The sequence below is a fragment of the Balaenoptera physalus genome, assembly GCF_965194825.1.
Source record: "Balaenoptera physalus genome assembly, chromosome: 8".
NCBI classification, from domain to species: Eukaryota; Metazoa; Chordata; class Mammalia; order Artiodactyla; family Balaenopteridae; genus Balaenoptera; species Balaenoptera physalus.
In genome coordinates, this window is record NC_138887.1 from 86,786,982 (window position 1) to 86,809,019 (window position 22,038).

Here is a 22,038-nt window from a genome sequence, read left to right on the forward strand (position 1 = left end):
ATAAGAACTCAAACTGTAACACAGCAGCCATTACTGTTACTCAATACACAGAATCTTTTTTGTATGTCTGTAGACAGACTCAAGTCCCTAGAAATAGGTACATCTATAAAACTTAGATAACCTTTTAAGATTCTGAAACCAACTCCAACATGTGGGTTCTTTCCCCACACCACCATGCAATTCTCTGACACCAGCTGCATGTTCTACAATTCAACGCAGTCCTGACACTGTCTACTCAAAGATAGCATCAGATCCCACAGGTTAAGGGCTCAGTCCCACAAGACTGCCATCCACTTCATATACCAATCGCAAATCCAGGTTGTCACCTGTACTTCTGACCAACTGGCTGTGAACCCCTATAAAGGGGTTCTCATGACCCTCCTTCCTTGGGTTTGATTAATTTGCTAGAGTGGTTCACAGAACTCAGGAAACTAGTTTACTCACTAGATTACTGGTTTATTACAAAGGATATTAATGAATGTGAATCAACAGCCAGATGAAAAAATACATAGGGTGAGATCCTGAACAAAGAAGCTCTGTCCCCATGGAATTTGAGGCCCACAAGGCAGCATGTAGATGAAGTTCAGAGAGCTTCATCAACCTGGAAACTCTCTGAACCATGTCCTTTTGGGTTTTTATGGAAACCTCATTACTTAGGCATGATTGATTAAATCGTTGACCGTTGAGGGGAATGAAAGTTCCAACCCTCAAAATGACATGGTTGGCCCTCATCCTTAGGTTACCTAGTACTCTCCAAAAATCAGCTCGTTAACATAACAGGAAACACATTTATAGCTCTCAACACTTAGTAATTCCCTGGATCTTAGGAGCTAAGTGCCAGGAATGGGGGCTAAAGCCAAATATACATTTCTTATGGCAAATCACAACATCCCATCTTTTTACCAACTTTATACTTTGTCAAAGTAGTAGATTTGATGAAAGTGAGTGTTATGGCAGCTTAAAAGAAACAAAATATGATGAAATTGCAGTCAGTATATACATACATTCATATTCATTGAATTCCTACTTAACTAGATGATCATACAAAGAAGCACAAGGCATGGTTCATGTCATAAAAGAGTGTACAATCTAGAGAAAAAACGCAAATATGTGTTCTTATCTTGGGAATGGAGATAATGATAGAATGTAGGGCTTGTGAAGATTGAGATAATGCATGTGTTATACTTACGATAGTATCTGCTATGTAGAAAGCACTCAATAAATGTTGCCAGTAATACAAATAACAATATATTGTGTCTTAACAGTGAGATGGATTTGGGTATTTGGAGAGTTGTAGAAAAGGGAGGAAAATACATATGGATCTGTATGTTCAAGGTATATTCAGGAAAGTTAAGTCTGATCTGAAAGATTTTTGGAGGAGTGTGAGATAGGTTTGAAGAGGTGAGATGAAGCTAAATCATGGAAATCCTTTGGTGCCAGGATTGACTTTCTAACGAGAAAGACCCATTGATGTCTCTTCATTGCCCATGAGAGTGAAGTGAAGAAAAGATGATAAATGTAGCTGTATAAAAATCCATTTAAAGCTGGCAAGTTCTGACTACAGACCAACTTGGAGATGTGGAAAGAAACTAACAATTACTGAGTGCCAGCCATATGCCATGCCTTTGCATTAGATCCTTGCTTCATAGCAACCCTGTGAGATAGCTATGAAATGCTGTTCTACTGATGAGGAAACTGTGGCATAGAAAGATGATTTTGCCCAGGAGCACTTAGTGAATGAGAAGCAAAGCTGAGGCTTTAAGCTAAGTGGTGTGCCTAATACCTGCCTTTTTAAGCCATGCCACGCCGTGCGAGTCTAGTAGTTATTTACTCTGCTTCCCACAACTCTTGTACTCTTTTTTATTCTAGGCTCTGATAGTTGCTCTGTCCTGGATGCTCATGATCTTATAGGTCTGTGTAGGGAGGGGATTCAGGCTAGGATTGGACTTTCAGGAAAGCAGAGGAAGCTTACAATAGGCTACCATTGGGAATGGTGGCCAGAAGATCGACAAAAAGAAAAGATTTGCCAAGTAACAGGAAGACAGGCTGAATTTGCAGTCAGACATTTCATCGTAATTTTATGCTCTGTAGTGTGGGAGCAGGAGGTTGGTGTGGGTGATCTTCCTTTGGGAGTTGGCAGTGACGACAGGATGTCTCTCTTTTATGTACAACGAGCTCTACAAGTCAGTAACAGACATTTCCAGAAAGAAGTCCGATGATCAAATGAACCAGTCTTCAACAAAAGTAATAGCACACCTTTTTTCTTCTATCAAGTTAACAAGATTTGAGAACAATAACACTAAATGGTGGCAAGAATATTAAAAGACAAGCACTTTTTCAGCCACTTAAAAGAGTGTGAATTGGTATACCATTCCTGAAAGGCACTTAAATGTAGTTTAAACCATTTAAATTGCTTCATGGTAATGGGTATATAATCCAGTCTGTGTTTTTCAATGAACTCAGGTCAGTGTCAGTAGGATCTCAAGTCCATGAGAGAGGACCCTCAAACTAGAGTGGCATTTGCTCTCCTGATTTGCATTAGTGATGACTTGCATAGGTATCGTTCATATGTACTCTCTCATTTGGAACTCTAGGGAATTCCCTGGCGGTCCAGTGGTTAGGACTGTGCTTCCACTGCAGGGGGCACAGGTTCGATCCCTGGTCGAGGAACTGAGATCCCGCAAGCCACGTGGCATGGCCAAAAGAAATTTTTAAATAAAAAATCATTTGGAACTCTAAATAAAGGATTTAGTGTAAATACCTGTGTATGATTTGCTGTTAATTCAAAATGACTTTGTAATTTCTTTGAGGTAGGAATTATGTCTTATATTTAAATATCCTTCATTAGCACTCACTATATTGCTAAGTTCACATTGATGTTTTTTCCAAGCCCCATTTTTTTGAAAAAAAAAAAAAAAAAAATCTGTTTCTGTGTGAGTGGCTGGAGGCATATAGAATCTAAATGATCCACTTTTTCCATTTTTTTTTAGACCTCACTGGTTCCTTGTGACATTTATGAGATTTGTCTGAGTTCCCAGTTTTCTTTTTGAAGAGCTTGATTCCTACTTGACACTTTTTGAAATTTTTCATCTGTACTCTGAAGGTGGAACTACAGAATTAGGAAAGATTCTTGAGGGTTTGAATAGCTTGTATACCTTCCTCCCTTTTAGCTTCCTTCTTTAAAAATATACCCTTGATCCCATCATTCTACCTTAGTCTCCTCCAGTGGTTCTTTTCCCTCTTTTCTTTTAAATGGGTAAGTTTTCCAAGGTCCCCCATCCAGGGGATGCACTCTCATCAATACCACTGCTATGCTGATGGCTTAAATTTTGGTCCCGGCACACAATAGGCAGTCAGAGTAAATATCCATTGATTGGTTCATCTCCAGCTTTCTTCCTGGCTTACGTCTAAACTCCAGTTCTAACTTGCATTATGTTGAACTTTTCCATATGAATTTTCAATCAACACCTTAATTTTAATGTGCCTAAAACTGAACTTATTTTTTTCTCTACCAAAATTTATAGTTTGCTTGTTTCCCTTTTCTTATATAATAGTACCACCATTCCCCTGGTCACTCAGTTTGGAAATTTCTGGAATCATCTTTAGCTCATCCCCATACCTAAGTCATTTGTCAAGTCCTGTCAGTTCCACCTTTGAGTCCCATATACATCCTTTTCTTTGCACTCCTAGTGCCTTTTACCTTGTATGTGGAATCACTTCTCTAATCAATTGGCATTGCCTCCAGAATTTTAATACTAAAATACACAGCAGATCATTTTATTCTCCTAAAACCTGCAGTGGTCTTTTTCATCTACATATTCTTAAGCTTTTCTGGGCTCAAACTACATTTCCAGTATCTTTCCCCATTTTTTCTTTCAGTTACCCAGGGTCCAGTTTATTCATTTATTTAATAAATATTTATGTTGCCCCAGACACTGTTCTAAATTCTGTTGATATAGCGGTGGATGAAATAAGCCACAGCCCCTGCCCATCTAGAGATTGCACTCTAGTGACAACACTACTTGTCTCACAGTTACTGGTATGTTAGGTGGTTTCAGGAATCTGCTTCATCAATCAGGAATGCCAGCCCCACCTGTGTAAATAACTTACGCCTCAAGACATTGTTCAAATACCACACTTTCCACAAAAGCTTCCTGATGCCACCAATCAGAATTAATAACCTCTTCTAAGCTCTATTAATACAGTATTTTACTTGGCTTTTCAATTATAGTTAGTTGTTTAAAAATCTTTCTTTCTTACTGGATTAGATGCCTCTTAATGGTTGGGACTATCATGTTCAGTTTTGTATCTTCTCTGAGCCTTGTTCATAAAGTATTAACTTAAATTTGATCCTGAAGTATTTGTGTGGCATATCTATAGAGCCATATAGTCAGATCTCCCTGATTTAAGGAAGTTGGGACTATCATGTTCAGTTTTGTATCTTCTCTGAGCCTTGTTCATAAAGTATTAACTTAAATTTGATCCTGAAGTATTTGTGTGGCATATCTATAGAGCCATATAGTCAGATCTCCCTGATTTAAAGAAGAGAGGTGAAATAACCGAGGCAGACATCTTTAATCACGGGTTACACTTTTCACTTAAGCATAAAAAAATACTAGTTTTTACATTTGCCTACAGTAGAAGATAAATGGCAGTCATAAGCTCCCAGAGCAAGATATAACTTTTAATTAAACTGGGACTAGGGGAGACATCCATTTAGCTGCATCAAAGTGGGTTTTTTTAATCACTATTATAAATGTCAGCTTGAGAGGTCATTCATGACAGCTATAAATATTTTATGAAAATTTTAACCTATATAACAATTTGATCCTCTGGAGAGAAACAGTGTTTTTTTGTGTTTTTTTTTAATGCTACTTCATATATCCCACCTCCCCCGACAGTAAAACAACAAAATGAAATTACATATCTCCCACTAAGAAGATTATTCTCCCTTGTGCCACTTTTCTGTATAGATTTCAGAGGTTTTTAATAAAGGATCACATTATCTCAGTGACTTATAAAGTGTAATGTCAATTTATATTTATACCTTTCCTGCATAATTCCTAGCTTTGTAGCACAAATTTTCTAATTGCACCCACAGTAACTTTCCCAAATATAAGATGATGTTTCCCATTGAATGTAACGTCATTATTAACAGTGCAACAAAGATCAAGTTAGCTAGAGTGACCACTGAGTAATATTAACCTTCAGATTAATTAATGTTTTCATTTAGGAAACAAATGTAAACCCAGTGTGAAACAATACTAAACTGAATCCTTAAGTTTACCACTTTGACCTTCAACAAGAACTTAAATTTTGCATGGCAGTTTTTATATACATTGGCTCTGTGAGATCACTAAGGCAATATCATTATCCCTGTTTAGATGGAAAAACAAGTTTGAAGATATTAGGAGATATGCTCAAGGCCACAGTTATATAATGTATTAAATAGGAGGGGAGGAACTCAAACTCCTGTTTTCCAACTCTAAGCACCATTGTCTATCAGGATTCTTTATCAAATTGGATCTTCCTCTATAAGCAAATGTGACATTTTCAAGATAGTCAATTTTTAGAATTAATAAAAATGGATGAACAGGACATAAATACATATGTAAACAAATAATAGTGTTCTGTTTCCATTGCTAGGAATTTTTTTCATCTACTTTCTTATTATCTTAGGTCAGTCATAGATAGGAATTTCTTATTCCTTTGGGCCTAAGCTGCTTGTATTTTCTTTTAACACTTGAAGATAGTGTGTTTTTGGAGTTGCCTCTGTCTTTAGAGGAACATAGGGCTATACCTGAGCTTGAGTTTAGCCAGTAAAATACCTCCTCAGACAGATAATACTGTACTGATCCATGCCATGCTGATAGCTTCTCTCTTCTTCAGTGTAAATTATTTTGCAGTCTCCCATAGCCACCTTTCCATTTTTAAAAGTCCTCCTCTTCTTGCCTAGGCTGGATTCCCTTTTATCTTTAATACAAATAGAAATAAGTCTTTTCTAGCTCTCATGTGTTTAACTCTTACATTCTTTTGTTCTGTATTTCAACTTTTTTTCATTGTGATGACCTATTCCATGTAAATGATTAAATCTATATAATTTTGTTCTCCACTAGTTAATTTTTTAAAGATGTTCTGTCTATTCTGTTTCTTCCTTACTCTTCAAAAGCCACCTCACGGAGATTCAAAGTAGGAGAAATATACTGACTGTGTATCCTATGTAGCAAGCAGATGGTTATTGCCTTTATCATTGCAGTTTCAAAAAGGGTAGGATGTACTGATATCTTTCAAAAAGGTGAGCTATTAGTCAGATCAAATCTCATGGATTTGGGGGAGTATATCATCATCCAGTTAAGAAATTTCTCTCTGGCTTTTTTGTTTTACTGTTTTTCTTTAGTCATTGACATGTGTTTTCTTACTCGTTTAAGATGTCTTGATATTGCCATAAACTTAAGTCTCCCTCATCTCAAAATGCTGAGAACACTGGGTTTTATTGATTTATTTTAAGAAACTGTATTGTGTCATTGATAATCCTTGTTTTAATACAGTTATTCCTGCCTCTACATGCAACTCATCCTCATGTTTCTTTGCCCTACTCCCAGTCTTTCTCCCGAGAACTTGGAGGCAACCTGTGGAAAAGAGCTGGATCCTTTTGTATCCAAGCCTCCCAGGGACTTAGCCTTTAAAACTTCTTTAAAATTTCAGCTATTTTCTTCCTACTTGCCCTTTTCTTCTCATGCTCTGCCAAAGGTGAAATAGTTCTTGAGTCCCTGCCTCTCTTCAGAGAGCTTGTCACCTTTTGGAATTCAATTTGTCTTTTTGCCTTTTTTTTTTTTAAGATTTATTTTTATTTATTTATTTATTTATTTATTTAGGCTGTGCCGGGTCTTAGTTGTGACACACAGGATCTTCTTTGCAGCATGCAGGATCTTTTAGTTGTGGCATGCATGCAGGACTCTAGTTCCCCGACCAGGGATCGAACCCGGGCCCCCTGCATTGGGAGCACAGAGTCTTACCCACTGGACCACCAGGGAAGTCCCTTGTCTGGTTACCTTTTGAGTTCAGCTTTTTGGAGTCAAAATAAGTTGTGTGGGGCTTCCCTGGTGTCACAGTGGTTAAGAATCCACCTGCCACTGCAAGGGACACGGGTTCAAGCCCTGGTCCAGGAAGATCCAACATGCCGCGGAGCGACTAAGCCCATGCGCCACAACTGCTGAGGCTGCGTTCTAGAGCCCGTGAGCCACAACTACTGAGCCCACGTGCCACAACTACTGAAGCCCATGCGCCTAGAGCCCGTGCTCCACAACAAGAGAAGCCACCGCAATGAGAAGCCTGTGCACCACAACGAAGAGTAGCCCCTGCTCGCCACAACTAGAGAAAGCCTGTGCACAGCAGCAACAAAGACCCAACACAGCCAAAAATAAAAATAAAATAAATTTATTAAAAAAAAAAGACAAACATGATTGGCACAAATGTGTTTATCCCAGCTTAGCTTATAGCTACAACAATCAAAAGTTGCATGAAATTCAAATGGTCAACATTAGGGCAATGCTTTAATAAGTTACAGTTTATCCATATAACGGAGTATAATGGCAGTAACCCCTGCTCCCAGCAGCTAGAGAAAGCCCGCACGCAGCAACGAAGACCCAACGCAGCCAAAAGTAAAAAAAAAAAAGTTGTGTGGGGTTTTTTCTGGTTGCTTTTCTAGGGTTTTTTAATTATCCACCTTTTTCTCATTGTAAGGATAGTCTCTTGTGGCTTTCCTCATCCTAAGCAGAGTGAAATTCTTCCTCCTTCTGCTTTATTTTAATTAATATCTTAGTGATTAAGTGCCACTTTTGGTTAAAGTAGATGCTTTTCCTCTTTTCATACAATTCAAAAAGACATACACATACATATGTATCTGTCTACTAAAAGAGACAATTGGCTCTACTAACTAGTTGTCATAAATAAATTCCAAAACCTGTTATTGTTTAGTATCTAATCTTGGACTTTTGACCAAGGTATCAGTGAATATTGTATCAGTAAATTACCACATTTAGTTACCTTGGTATACATTTTGCTAGAAGTTTGTCTTTGGAGTATATGCCAGCAAATTATGTCACTCACTGTCAGGTGTTCTTTGGGTACATTCCTGACAGCCCCCCACTCACCCACCCAGTCAGGGCTGGGCAACTGGTGACACCTTCCTTAAAATTTAATCCATGTTAAAAATTGTGACCATGATAAATGAAGTACAACTTTGGAGGCTAGTAGTTGGTGTTGGGAGGGTGAGGTGGGGATTTAAAATGATTTTTCTAGGGGACTCTTGTCTAGTGTGTGGCTATCCCCTTGAGTCATTTTTGACAAAGAATTAAATGACTTTCCATGTCAACTCCAGTCCATGTTTAGGACTATGCAGTTTTTTAAGAGAGTGTCAACTCAAATGTCTCCTGGTTACCTTCTCAGTCCAGTGGCTCTGCATCCAAGTGAGAGCTTAGAAAAGTAACATTCCAGCTACTTGACTGGAAGGACAAAGTCAAGAATATTATCAACTGATATTTATAAAAACGATGTTCAGGGAAAATTGTTTAAGGAAGTTCATAATTTTTCTAGGAAATCTTAAACTCTCAGCCTCCAATCAAGAGGAAGCAGGTATCTGTATTGTATCATGACAGTTCTTATCTTAGTGAAGGCGTTGCTTTCACTAAGTTTTGGGATATGCTTTGGCACGAGAGTCAGCTTTGGAGAATCAATGTGAGAAACAGTCCATCTTGTTTGGTCTATTTATTCTTGGTATATTGCCCATTATATCACATAGTATACTTATTTTCAATGACTTCTAGCTTCCCAACGTTAGGCCAAATTTCACAAGACTATCCTCACTTCAGACATCAGCCACAAGTTGGGGGATCCCCAGGCCGCCTTTGCTTCTGGCCAGCTGGCTACAAATTCAGGGGGTTCCCACTAACCGCTGAGGTTCATTAATTTGCTGTAATGACTCACAAAATTCAGGAAAGCACTACATTTATGATTACAGTTTTCTTGTAGAAATAGGTCCAAATCAGAACCAGCCAGAGAGATACCTAGGGTGAGGTCTGGGAGAGCCCCAAACACAAAGCTTCCATTGTCCCCAGGGATGTATTGCCCTTCTGGCACATCAGTGTGTGTCATACACACAGTATTGGCAACCAGGAAAGCTTACCTGAGCTTTGGTGTCCAGAGTTTTTACTGAAACTTCATTAAGCTTGACTGATTGACTAATTGACCACATGGTTAAACTCAAACTCAAGTTCCCCTCCCCTTCCTGAAGTCAGACTGATATCCTGTGGCTCAAAACCCTAACCCACTAATCATATGGTTAGTCTTTGTGGCATGGCAGTCCCCATTCTGAGTTATCTCATTAGCATAAACTATCAGGTGGAGTCAAAGGGCCCACCAGGAATAACAGAGGCACTCCAGCCACTCAAGAAATTCCAAGGCTTTAGAGGTTATCTCCTAGGAACAGGGGGAAAAGCCAGCCAAATTCTTTGTTACACAAACTCCTGTCCATCTGCTTCCCTCATCTAAGAAAACTGATAGCCAAATTTGAGGCCCACCTATAAGTTTGAATGTGTAGGTTTGGGTGTGTATATAAGTGTACATGTATATTTCTTCTTTTTATTTTTTTATCTTCAATATATGTGCCCATCCCACCCGAATTTTTCTCTCTTCCTTTACTCATTTTTATGCTATATTGTTTTGTAATCACCTGAAATACTTAAATGAAATCATTCCAAATACCTCAGAGATAATACATGGTTCTAGAAATAGAAAGCAGGAGGAATAAGGAGTTCTACTGCCCTTCTGTGGAGCCTTTGGTCCACTGCTCTACCTTTATTAGGGAGATTTGTTGTGTTCTTTATTGGAGGAGGGCAACTGGGCTCCTGGGCTGAGAATTCCTGGCAGGTTCTGCCGTGCTGCTGCCTTTGAGCTAGGTTGGGAGGGAACCTTCGGAGTGTGCGATTTTCTCTCATAGTCACTCATACAGCCATTTAGCCAGGAAACTATTGTGAATCTAATATGTCAGTATCAATAAAATGTTTTTGATATCTGTAATTAACAACATCAGCCTTAGTTTTAATTCCTTATGTTAATGCAAGCTGTTTCCATTGGATTTGTCATTTAAGCATCAGTTTTTTCTTTCCTGTGTACAAATACTTACCTAAATTGACATTTTCTAAATTGCTTTTTCCCAAATTGGATGATTTTTATAATTTCCAACCTAACACACAGATTTCATTTTCTACCTATATGTCAGTCCCCTGTGACTACGTTGCATGCCATCTGCTGTGTCTGCTGTTTCATTAATGTTTCCTCTGCTTCGGCTTATGAATAAAGATAAAAGACTATGCACTGACCCCTTTGCTACCATTCTTGACACTTTAAACCAATTACATAAACATACAGCTTGTTATTATGACTCTTTGCCTAATACATCAGCTGTATTCTTACAGCTATGGTTTTTATCCAAGCCTATTTTTTATCTGATTTCATCAGCTGCTTTGGGAAGTTCCAACGTATAACATCTGTGACGTTCTCTTCATCCCTCTATTCTATAAATCCATGAATAAAATCTAGTATATCTACCCAGCATGGGATTTTTTAGAAAAATAAAAGCACAAAAATGGTGGCTTGGATTTGCACATCTTTGTGATGCTTTCTATGGATTGTCTCCTAATATTATATTTTTCTGTTCATAAGTGACTTCAAACATATGCTATGATTAATCCTATCAGATACCAAGCTTAACAAAGGAAGAAAGGAAGGAAGGGCAGGAGGAAAGAAAAAAAAAATTGTTCTTGGTTGCCCAAGTGTCTTCCACCCAGTTTCTTCCTCACTAATGCTTGATCAGCAGCAATCAACCTGTGTGCTACAGAAGAAGGAGATACAGGATCATTAAAGCTGAGTGTTGTTTTGTCACATCATATACCAAGTTAGCAGCAGTGGGAATAAGGGTGGAGGGACATAGTGGTGATGTGGCTCTCTTTTACCTAGATTCCTCCTGACTGTTCAAGGGGTCTGAGGAAGTAGAGACCATAGGAAACAGAGCACTTCCATTCAACGGTTATTGCTTACTCCTGTCGGTGAGGCACGGTAGGGACTACAAAGATGAACCTAGCAGTTCTGCCCCTTAGCAAGCTTTTTATCTGGTGGGGTACATTACATAAAAGTAGTAAAATTAACAAGGTTTTCCTAGCAGTCATCCATATACTTTAGAAGACCATTATTGAGTTGGGAAAAGTTTCCCTTTGCCAGACATCAGAGCCTAAGTCCCAGGCTGGTTAGTTATTTTGTGGTTTATGATTTAGAGAGTGGGGAAATCGGATGGGTGAAAAAAAAATTTTTTTTAAGAGGAAGGGGAGGGGGACAAAGATTTGGCGGCAGGGCACCCAACAACCAAATGAAATGTGTGAACCGAGGATGGTCTTGGTGGGAGTTGGGGAAGAGAAGAACATTAAAAGACATTCTTGGGACAGTTGAAGAAATTTAAATATTGCCTGGATGTTACCTACTATTTTGGAATTATTATTGATTTTCTTAGGTATAATGATAGTGGCACCATGGTTGTATATAGGAGAAAGTCCTTATTAGAAGAGGGATGTTGAAGTATTTGAGTGAAGTGTCATGAGGTCTGCAGCTCACTTTCTTACTTTCAAATGATTCAGCAAAACAAAAGATGTTTAGTGCTCAGTATATATGTGTGTATAGTGTGTGTGTGTGTGTGTCTGTGTTTGTGTGAAGAGAGAGAGGGAAGCTGTGGTGAAATGTGAACAATTATTGAATATATATATTGAGTATAAGAATGTTCATTGTACTAGTCTTTCAACTTTCCTGTTTGTGAAGTTTTTTATAATTAAAAATGGTAAGAAAATAAGAGACACTGACAGAGTTACGTGACTTGAATAGCTTCCAGGTTTACTAACTCTTTTGGCATATCATGACATAACTGTCAGCAAAGCCAATTTCAACAAATAAATGAGAACTATCTTCTTAATTTACTGAATTGATTACAACAGGATGATGAAAGCTCTTATAGGATATAATAGTTGCAGAAATAAAATGATTTCTTTTTCATCTTCACATGATTTATTTTATGTATAAGTAAAATTTGATTAAAAGTGTATCTATATATTTCGTGTTCCTATATTAAGAAATAAGAATAATTTCCTATTTATTTTATAATGTACAGACAGACATTTCATAGAGTAGGCTTTATTAGAGTAGATAAGAGGGAGAGCATGTTGCCATTATTTTATTTCTTAATATGTTTAAAGAATAAAACAAAAACAATAATGTTCTACTTCAATATACTTAGTTTCCTTAATTGTTGGATTTAATAATTATCATTCTAGTTCATTTCCTTATCTTGACTTGCATCTCCTGTTTCTCTCAAAAAGTTATCTTAGTGAGAAACATGAATTGATAGTTATGCTTTTAAGGTATATACTTATTAAAAGTATATATACTGTATTAAAATGAAAGCGATTAAGTGAAAAAAAGTAAAAATTTGTTCTCCAAATTCCTATCCCATAGCAATATAAAATTCTCTATGTAACTCTTTATATTTCTAAAAATTATCAGTTGTGAGTTTAAAAAAAAAACAGCTATTTTAGAACTTTTAAATTAATAACCAATAATAAATTCCATTTTTTAGGATAGTTTACATATACAGTAGGGTATTGTCTTTGTTTAAATAAATATCAACTTACTATTGCTGTGGAAAGCTCTCCATTTTATAGTCTATATGAAGTGCCAGTCCTATATGAGTAAGAGATAATCAAGTGTTTTATAAACTCCTCTCCTTTGAGAATTTCATTTTGATTTTCAGGAGAGCATTCAGATTTGTAGTGTGTATGTTGTTGCACTGGGGGTGTAAATTTAGTTATCATGTATTTTTAAGACTCTACTGTAATAAATTATGTACATGTGACATAAAGAAGCTCATGTTCTCTTAGTGGAGATGGTTGGGACATAGTTTTCTTGAAGACCAAGCAATATAGATGTCTATGGAACACTACATACTATGGTGGCAAAAGAAGATATTTCTAGCACAGAAGTGATCAGGGTCAATCCATGTTATGATTTGTAGAATGTTTCAGAAGCAATTTAGAGATCACCAGAACCTAAGTCCTAGAGAAGTGGCATGCTCAAGGCCACATTTAGAGCTAGTCAGTCACTAAAACAGGACAAGAATACACATCTCCTGAGTCCCCATCAGTTGTTCCCACTCACCACAGAGATGTAGTGTTTGAACTGAGCTCTGAAGGATTAGGGAAGAGAACTCCAGTTGGCAAAGATGGATGAAAAAAAGAGAGAACAGTTACTCCAGACCGTTGAGTGGCCTGAGGAATCACAATAAGTAATTGAGAACTGCTATTGAGAAGAGTAATACACAGATTATAGCAGATGTTCTTGTTTTTCCCTGTAACAGAGTTTATATGGGGAAGCAATGCAAGAGAAGGCTTTTAAAAACCTAGAGTAGAATCAGGTACAAAGCAATGTGAATGCCATTCTAAAGACTGTGGATTTTATTCAGTAGAAAACAGAGCTATTTCATGTTACTTTAAGTACCAGTTCTAATTGTTTCACTTTCAGATAAAGTCATTACATATTTATATACTAGGTTTTTTTTTTTAAGGTCCATTTACAATCAGATTTTGACTTCCATCTCTCTGGACATGCTTCGGATAAACATACTTTTTAAATGTGTGTGTACAGGGGAGGTCTTTCCTATAAATCTGTCCATCTGGTATCTGGTAACCTCAGTAGATCCAAATAGCACAGAAGACAGAAATCAGAGAAAAAGCATCCCTATGAGGTAAAAATAACTTCCACAAAGCCCATACAAATACTGGGAGCTACTCTTTCTCAGATACCAAACAAATTTGACTTAATTTTATCCATAGAATTTGATTATCTATTTTTCTTTAGCTGGATTTTAGGAATTCCTATAATCTTGTTCTAGTTTAAGGAGAAAAGCAGGAGGTCTATGCAGAGGATAGCAAATGAAAAGGAGGTGTAGCTGGCAGAGCCAATTGGTGGGTACAGAAGTAGACTCACTGACAGCGATGACCATAAAAGAGTGAGAAGGAAGGCCAACCAGGAGAGCACAACAGTTTAGAGTCATTTGTAGGGACAAAGAGATCCTGAAAGTAAATTGATACGTTACAGTACAATATAGTAGTAATTGTTCGTAGCAAGGACCCTGCATCGTACAGAAAAGGTTAAATCATATCTCAAGTTTTGAAAGTAGGGGAAACATGAGAGGTGTCTTGGAAACCATTTTGTGTAAAACTATTAAGCCTTTAAATACCAAATTAAAATTTCTACGATCAAGAAAATCTACTTAGCCAGTATACCTCTTTTTATAACTGTCAGAAATAAGGCATGATCGCATTTGTATATATCTCCTGTTATTTTACCGTGTTCTAAAGCCTCAAATGGTGAGAAGTAATCCATCTAAGATTGATCTAAATGAAGTTTTTGTGTGGATATTTTGTAAGAAAGATTTTTATGTTGCCGTACCTTTCCAGATATCTATCCCCAGGATTCTGAACTTGTTTGTTCACTAAATAGAAAGGTTATTGTTATATGCTATGTGTCTAGATAAGCTACAGTGGGTACGTTCTGAGAAAAAAAAAGCAAACGTGGTATCCAGATATGGCACCAAGTAGCTTCGTAGCTTTAAACAGGTCACCCTAACATCTCTTTATAGGGAGTTAGTCTGTAGTTTCATGAGATCCCTTTCAGTTCTCAAATTCTAAAATGCCAGTACTGAGCAGCATTGGTCAGAAGGAAATCTTACTGGAGAGGTTAGATGTGGTTAGTAGAAACAGAATATGTTAATGGAGAGACAGGAAAATAGCCAAGAAGGAATAGGTAGAGTATTCATGTTATTGCAACCACAAGAGTCAAATATGGCAAGAATACAAGTTGGAGCTGAACAGTTGCAGCAGAGAACCCAACCAAAGCTGAACTACCTGGTGGCCATGTCCATTTTTCCCAATTATAGAACTCTTTCTTACACTGATGTTATTAAAATGAGAAAAGTCTTATGCAAATGAAATAAACAGAAAGCAGAGGTGAAACAACAAATGGTTTAATTAGCTCCCCTTGACGGAAGGTCTGGGAAAGAGTTTTAAAAGAGTTTGTGCAGTGAACAAAAGGCAGATCTTGAAAGAATGAACTTAGATAAAAACGAAAGGAGTTGTATGGAACCTGCCAGATTAGGGACGACACAGGTACTCTAGAGCCCTTGTCTCTCTTACTGTGGTTGTAGGTAGTGCAGATAAGCTAGCAGAGGATTCACAGTGCCACCTCATCACCATGTGAGACAAGCTCCAGAATGCAAACAAAAGAACAGCGTGGTTTTAGTTACTTGCCATTAAAAAGTGGCTTCTTGGGGACTTCCCTGGTGGCACAGTGGTTAGAAATCTGCCTGCCAATGCAGGGGACACAGGTTCGAGCCCTGGTCCGGGAAGATCCCACATGCCACGGAGCAACTAAGCCTCTGAGCCACAACTACTGAACATGCGCTGTATGAGCCCACGTGCCACAACTACTGAAGCCTTTGCGCCTAGAGCCCGTGCTCCGTAACAAGAGAAGCCACCGCAATGAGAAGCCCACACACCACAACGAAGAGTAGCCCCCACTCGCCGCAACTAGAGAAAGCCCGCATGCAGCCAAAAATTAATTAATTAATTTTTTTTAAAAAGTGGCTTCTTGCTTTAGTGCCCTGTCTACTCCATGCTCCTTCTAATTCACCAAAATGTAAATTAGACTCTCTTAAGAAGAATCCATTTATACACAACTTCAGGTGTCTACACTCAGGTTGTGCAATTCAGGGTCAACTGATAAAACTTAAATTTGGCCAAAGAAAACTGTAGATGGCTTAGTATCACTCTGGTTTAGACTCACAAATCTGTTATATTTGTGCTGAGTCAAAACCAAGGAAATATTAAGTTGAATAAGATTTTTCTTTAGCCAACTTTGGGTTATATCATCACCAGCCTGAGAAATATGAGATGATGATTTTTAATAAGCATTAACAGTTCTTGTAGGCTGAAAACAGGAGCAGGTAGAGAAAGTATTGCTCAGCCTTACTGTGGGATATTTATAGTGATCTTTATCAAGAGCTTTATCTATTGGGTTTTTGTTTTTGCTGCTACCAAAGTTGTAGATGTAGGGCTCTGAAATGTGTTTTCTCTTTTTTAGTCGAACTATACATGTTTGTAAAAGTTCGGTTTTCCTTTCATTTGACTTTTACTGTCACTTTGAGTTTTTATGTAAGATTCACTTAAACTTAAAAAACAATAATTAAAATTGTCTGATACATCAACCTTACTCTCTATTTCTTTTGCTTTTATCTATCCACTTGCTGCCAGCATAAAGCCCTAAACTTCATGAAGTAAACAGTGTTCTTTTATATTTGCTGTGTGCCTGAAGTGTTAAGCAAGGTCTTTCCATTCTGTATGTCAGAGCTCCAACATATTCCAGTGCTGTAATTTCCAGAATCCCCATTAAGCTTCACAGCCCCTGGAAACTCCTCTGTGAAGTCTCACAGAGTCCTGCCCTATACATGTACAGCTCAGTATTTGGACAAAGGTTAAAAGAACCCCAGTCCAGGTTTCTTGAGCTCCTCCTCTGCAGCTCTCTTCTTTCTAGTACCTTGTCCCACAAATTCCTCTTGCTTTTGTATGCTGAATGCCAGTCTTTTTTTTCTCCACCAAGTGAGGTAGATACATAACCTTCATTTGGGTTTAACTTCCCTATGTTGCAATTTGGAAAACACTACCCAGCAGAAAACTGGCAATGTATTATTTTTTTTACTCATCGATCACAGGCATGTGCTATTATCCATTTTCTTTTTTTTGGCGGGGGGCTGTGTTGGGTCTTCGTTGCTACGCGTGGGCTTTCTCTAGTTGCGGTGAACGGGGTCTACTCTTCATTGTGGTGTGCGTGCTTCTCACTGTGGTGGCTTCTCTTGTTGCGGAGCACGGGCTCTAGGCACACAGGCTTCAGTAGTTGTGGCACGTAGGCTCAGTAGTTGTCACTTGCGGGCTCTGGAGCACAGGCTCAGTAGTTGTGGCACACGGGCTTAGCTGCTCCACGGCATGTGGGATCTTCCTGGACCAGGGCTCGAACCTTTGTCCCCTGCACTGCCAGGCGGATTTTTAACCACTGAGCCACCAGCGAAGTCCCTATTATAGATTTTCTGAAAAAAGATAAGATATATGAAGCAATTTGTTTTACAGTAGTTTACAAGGGGAGGAGAAGTGTGATATCCATTTTTTCATCATGGCTGAAACCAGAAGTTGATTGAATTGATTTTTATCCTGGCAGCTTCTTAATTTTTTTCTTCAGTGGATTAATATTTCTAAATGTTTGGTGATACATTTCCAGAAATGCCACATGGAATTTATTAAGCTTCTAGATACAAGCTCATTTTTTATGCTGTCCTACAAATATTTACAGAATCAGCAATAAACTTTATGAAGTTCATATTTTGAGCTTCATGTTATAAGAATAGCTGGAGAGTCGTGTGCAGGTGTAAAATAAGAACAGCATAAAGACTTTCTTTTAATTTCAAAGAGTTTTCATATCCGTTTAGAAGATAAAAGCAAGCAAAAGAGATGATGGTAAAGCAAGTTACCAGTTATTGGGGAATTGACATCAGGTGAGCTCATTAGTTACCAAGGAAACCAGTAGAGGGGCACACCCCTCCGCGCCCCTTTGATGAGAACAGTCACTAGCTGGGGCCTGGGGCAAGTACACAGGAAGGTCAGTCATGTGCGTAGGGTATAGGTGAAGCAGGCACTGGTTGGGCAGGGGATGTACAGAGAGCAAGAGAACAGCCATCTTGAGTGGCTTGACCATACACATGCACAATTTGAATTCTTTACATAAATTTCTGATCTAATCCTATAAACAGTGCTATGAGGTAATATTTTCATTTTCATCTTAAAATTGAGAAAACTGAGTATTAAAGACGTTAAATAAAATATTGAGTACAAGTGAGAGCCAGATTCAAATCTAGTTCTGTTTGATGTTTCAGAGTCTGAGCTCTTAACTATTGTATTGTAGTCCAGAAATGACTACATGGCAGAAATGAGACTCAAGTTGGACCTTAAAGAACAGTTAATACTTGTAAGAGTGAAAAAGCAAAGAGAAATAAAATTACCTCATGGAAAAACAATGTGTAGAACCACCCTGATTAGAATAGGGTGTTACCAATGTATATTTTAAATTATTTGAGTTGGAGAGTAACAGGATAATTGTACATGAAAATAATTTTAAGTTTTTCTAGCAACAAAAGAGAGGATGGATGTGATAGAAAAAAAGGATTGAAATAAGGTGGACCCTCTAAGAGACTTACTTATAGTAATCTCATAATGACTGATTAAAGACTGGATTCAGGGTGATGGCATTGGGAATGGTGGAGAGAAGTAATATGAAAGACAGTCCAAGTGAAAAATTGATCAGAACTTGATTACAACCTAAACTGAGAATTACAGAAAGGAGCACATTTTTGCTTTTGGAAGAGAGTGAGGTTGGGAGATGATTAATAAAGACAGGAGGAAGGACAGAGTAGTGAAGGATGGTGAGACCCTATTGACTTTAAGTTTCCTACATAGCTATCCTAATGGTATGTTGTCTGGCATTTAACAGTATAGACTTGGAGTTTAGGTACAAGGACAGGAATGGAGAAATTCAAAATATCATCAGTGTTCACATACTTCCTTTATGCTTCTACCCCAATTTCCTTCCATCCAGACTATGACATTTTTCATTAGCTAACTATGGATTTATTAAAGATAATATCATATATCTGTATTTCTACTTTACAGAAAGAAATTCTGGAAAAACAGCAACAAGAACGAAATGATAACAGTTTTCAAGGCAGTTGTATGTTTTGCAATGAGGAATTCCTCGGAAACAGGTAGCAATTATGTATGTCTTTAAATTTTACTGTTTTTCATCTGAAGACTTACCAGAACATCCACAATGGCTATATAGACTAAGTTCTATGGATTGGCTCAGAACCCTTTCATATATCCACAGTAATTTTTTTTTTAATCCACCAGACATCAAAGATGGAATGTAGTTGCTCTAAGTAGAGTAGGGGGATACATTTTTTAAATGCCAGAAATAGAATTTTGTTTTATGTCGTAGGGCTTTTTAAATTGTCCGACAGGCAAGACCACATGCAGCAAACTACAACAGACGTGCCCTTCTGTATTAACCTGTTAACTCTAAACCTTTGGCTGGGACTTCCCTGGCAGTCCAGTGGTTAAGGCTCTGTGCTTCTACTGCAGGGGCCACAGGTTTGATCCCTGGTTGGGAATCTAAGATCCCAAATGCTGAGCCGAGTGGACAAAAAAAAAAATCCTTTAGCGGTCTTTGGTGTTTCACTTTTGAACATTAAAAATGATAAAGATCTAAGGGGGAAAAAAATGGGGAATTGGTAATTCTGTCACCAACCCCAGCTGGCCCAAAACCAACTGGTGTACTGTAAATCAGTTCTAATGCTAACCACCCAGAGTTAGCATCAGACTCTACAGGTTTAAGGGCATCATCCCCAACAAGCCTGCCCACGCTTTAGACACCAGCCACAAGTTCAGGGGTTCCCCAGGACACCTGCACTTTTGACCAACTGGCTACAAATTCATGGCTTCCCACCAATAATTTGCATAGGTTCATTAATTCACTAGAGTGGCTCACAAAACTCAGGAAAGTGTTTATCATAAAGGATACAGATCAGGAACAGTTAAATGAAGAGACACAGAGCAGGGTCTGGATGGGTCTTGAACACAGAGCTTCTATGCCTTCTCCTCAAAGAATCAGGATATATCATCCTCCTGGCACATCAGTGTATTTACCAACCAAGATGCTTCACTGAGTTTTGGTATCCAGAATTTTTACATGCTTCATTATGTAAGCATGATTGATTTAATTATTGAACTTAATCTCCTGCCCCTCTCTCCTTTCTGGAGGTCAGGGTGGCTCTAAGTCCCAACCCTTTGATCACATTGTAGTCTTCCTGGTAACCAATCCCCATCCTGAAGCTTTCTAGAGGCCTACCACAAGTCACTTTATTAGCAAAGGTAATCTTATCATAGAGAAATTCCAAGGATTTTTGAAGCTCAGTGCCTGGAACCAGGGACAAAGACCAGACAAATTTCTTTTTATACAACAGTAATATTTACAAATGTACATTCACTTAAATATAAATCATGAAGTTGTAACCTCTAGGAAATGGGAATGGTTTCAGTGACAGCATACAATGGACAATCAGAAAAATATCATTCTTCCACCCACTTGAAAGAAAGCAGTCTTTAGTTTCTAAAAAAAAAAAGAAAAGCCTAGCACAAACTGACATCGTTGTCTGAAAAACATTGAAGAGGAGAGGGTAGCTATTTGTTTGAATTTAGAAAAGGGTTTGGATGAAGCATCAATGTTGAAAAACACCAGTGATGAAGATTTGATTCTCATATAGATCAGTTAGCATAGAGAAAAATCTGTGCCAAGGTCACTAATTATGCTTCTAACCCTGTCAGTTTCAAAGGGCTTTATGGGGATGGCAGTGAGGACCACCTCACTATCAAAAAGTTTACCAAGCATTGCTACTTCTTTTTAGCATGTTATTTATGATTTTATGTTAAAACTATTATTAACCTAGTGAGGAGACGTGTGATTATTATTAGGAATCTCTAGTATTAAAAAGCTATAAATATTTTTGTTTTCTACAGCTTAAGTTTTTATGATAAATGTAGGTACTGATGTGATTTGAAATATATGTCCATATGATATGAAATTCTGATAATATTGGTATTTCAATTTACTGAATCTTGGTGCTCCTATAATTCCTAATATAATCCTCCTGTTCTTTTCTACTGTATCTGTATTCTCTGTTGAGTGGGGTGACGTGGGAATTAAGTGAACTCCTCAGTAGTTTTGATTGACTATGTCATTGTTCTCTAATAAATGAAATTTTTAAGAAATTAACCAATGACAAAGATAAGCAGCATCTCATTTTTATAAAATGTCCCCTTTCCTTCTGCAGTTCTTGTTTATGAAAAGGTCAGTTTATAATAAAACATTAAAGATATAGCCTGATTCCAGCTATGTACTTTATTAGCAATGTTTTGGGGTTATATTTGTGTCCTCCCAGCCTAGGAACATAAAAAGAATAGAAAGACAAAGGATATGGGTTAATGATAAGGATAGAAGAATAAGTACTTTCTTGCTATCCTACATCTATTTCCCCTCTCCTATACGCTTTTGACTCTGGAATGTATGAAGCTGTTTCTTTCAACCTTAATCTAAAATGTGTCTCCTGTAAACAGCATATAGTTGGATCATGTTTTTTAATCCATTCTGCTAATCTCTGCTTTTTGGTTGGAGTGTCTAATTTATGTTTAATGTAATTACTGATGAGATGGGATTTACTTAGACCATTTTGCTGTTTGTTTTCTTTATGTTTTAAGTTTTTTTTTTTTTATTTCTCCCCTCCATTACTGCATTCTTTTTTGTTAAATAGATATTTTCTAGGGTACCATTTTTATTCCCTTGTTTCTTTTACTATATTTTTTGAGTTATTTTCTTAGTGGCCCATTCACTATCCACTACAATTCACTGGAGATTACAATTAACATTTTATTTATTTATTTTTTATTTTTTTATAAATTTATTTTTGGCTGCACTGGGCCTTCGTTGCTGTGCATGGGCTTTCTCTAGTTGCAGTGAGCGGGGGCTACTCTTCATTGTGGTGCGCAGGCCTCTTATTGCGGTGACCTCTCTTGTTGCGGAGCACGGGCTCTAGGCGTGCAGGCCTCAGTAGCTGTGGCACAAGGGCTCAGTAGTTGTGGCTCGCAAGCTCTAGAGCACAGGCCCAGCAGTTGTGGCGCACGGGCTTAGCTGCTCCACGGCATGTGGGATTCTCCTGGACCACGGCCCAAACCCACGTTCCCTGCATTGGCAGGCGGACTCCCAACCACTGTGCCACCAGGGAAGCCC

The 22,038-nt window shown here is 37.9% G+C and overlaps 1 protein-coding gene across 12 annotated transcripts in view; it reads left to right on the forward strand.

Moving 5' to 3' along the window:
• The window catches only part of ZNF277 (zinc finger protein 277), a 165,807-nt gene that overhangs the window by 68,628 nt on the left and 75,141 nt on the right, over positions 1–22,038 (forward strand). For all 12 annotated transcript variants that reach the window (XR_014266620.1, XR_014266621.1, XR_014266622.1 and 9 more), the window contains one exon: positions 18,870–18,961. Coding sequence is in view for 2 of the 12 variants with exons in the window: in XM_082472369.1 (XP_082328495.1) it covers positions 18,870–18,961 (92 nt within the window). In the remaining 10 variants the exon portion in view is untranslated. The remainder of the gene's footprint in view (positions 1–18,869; positions 18,962–22,038) is intronic.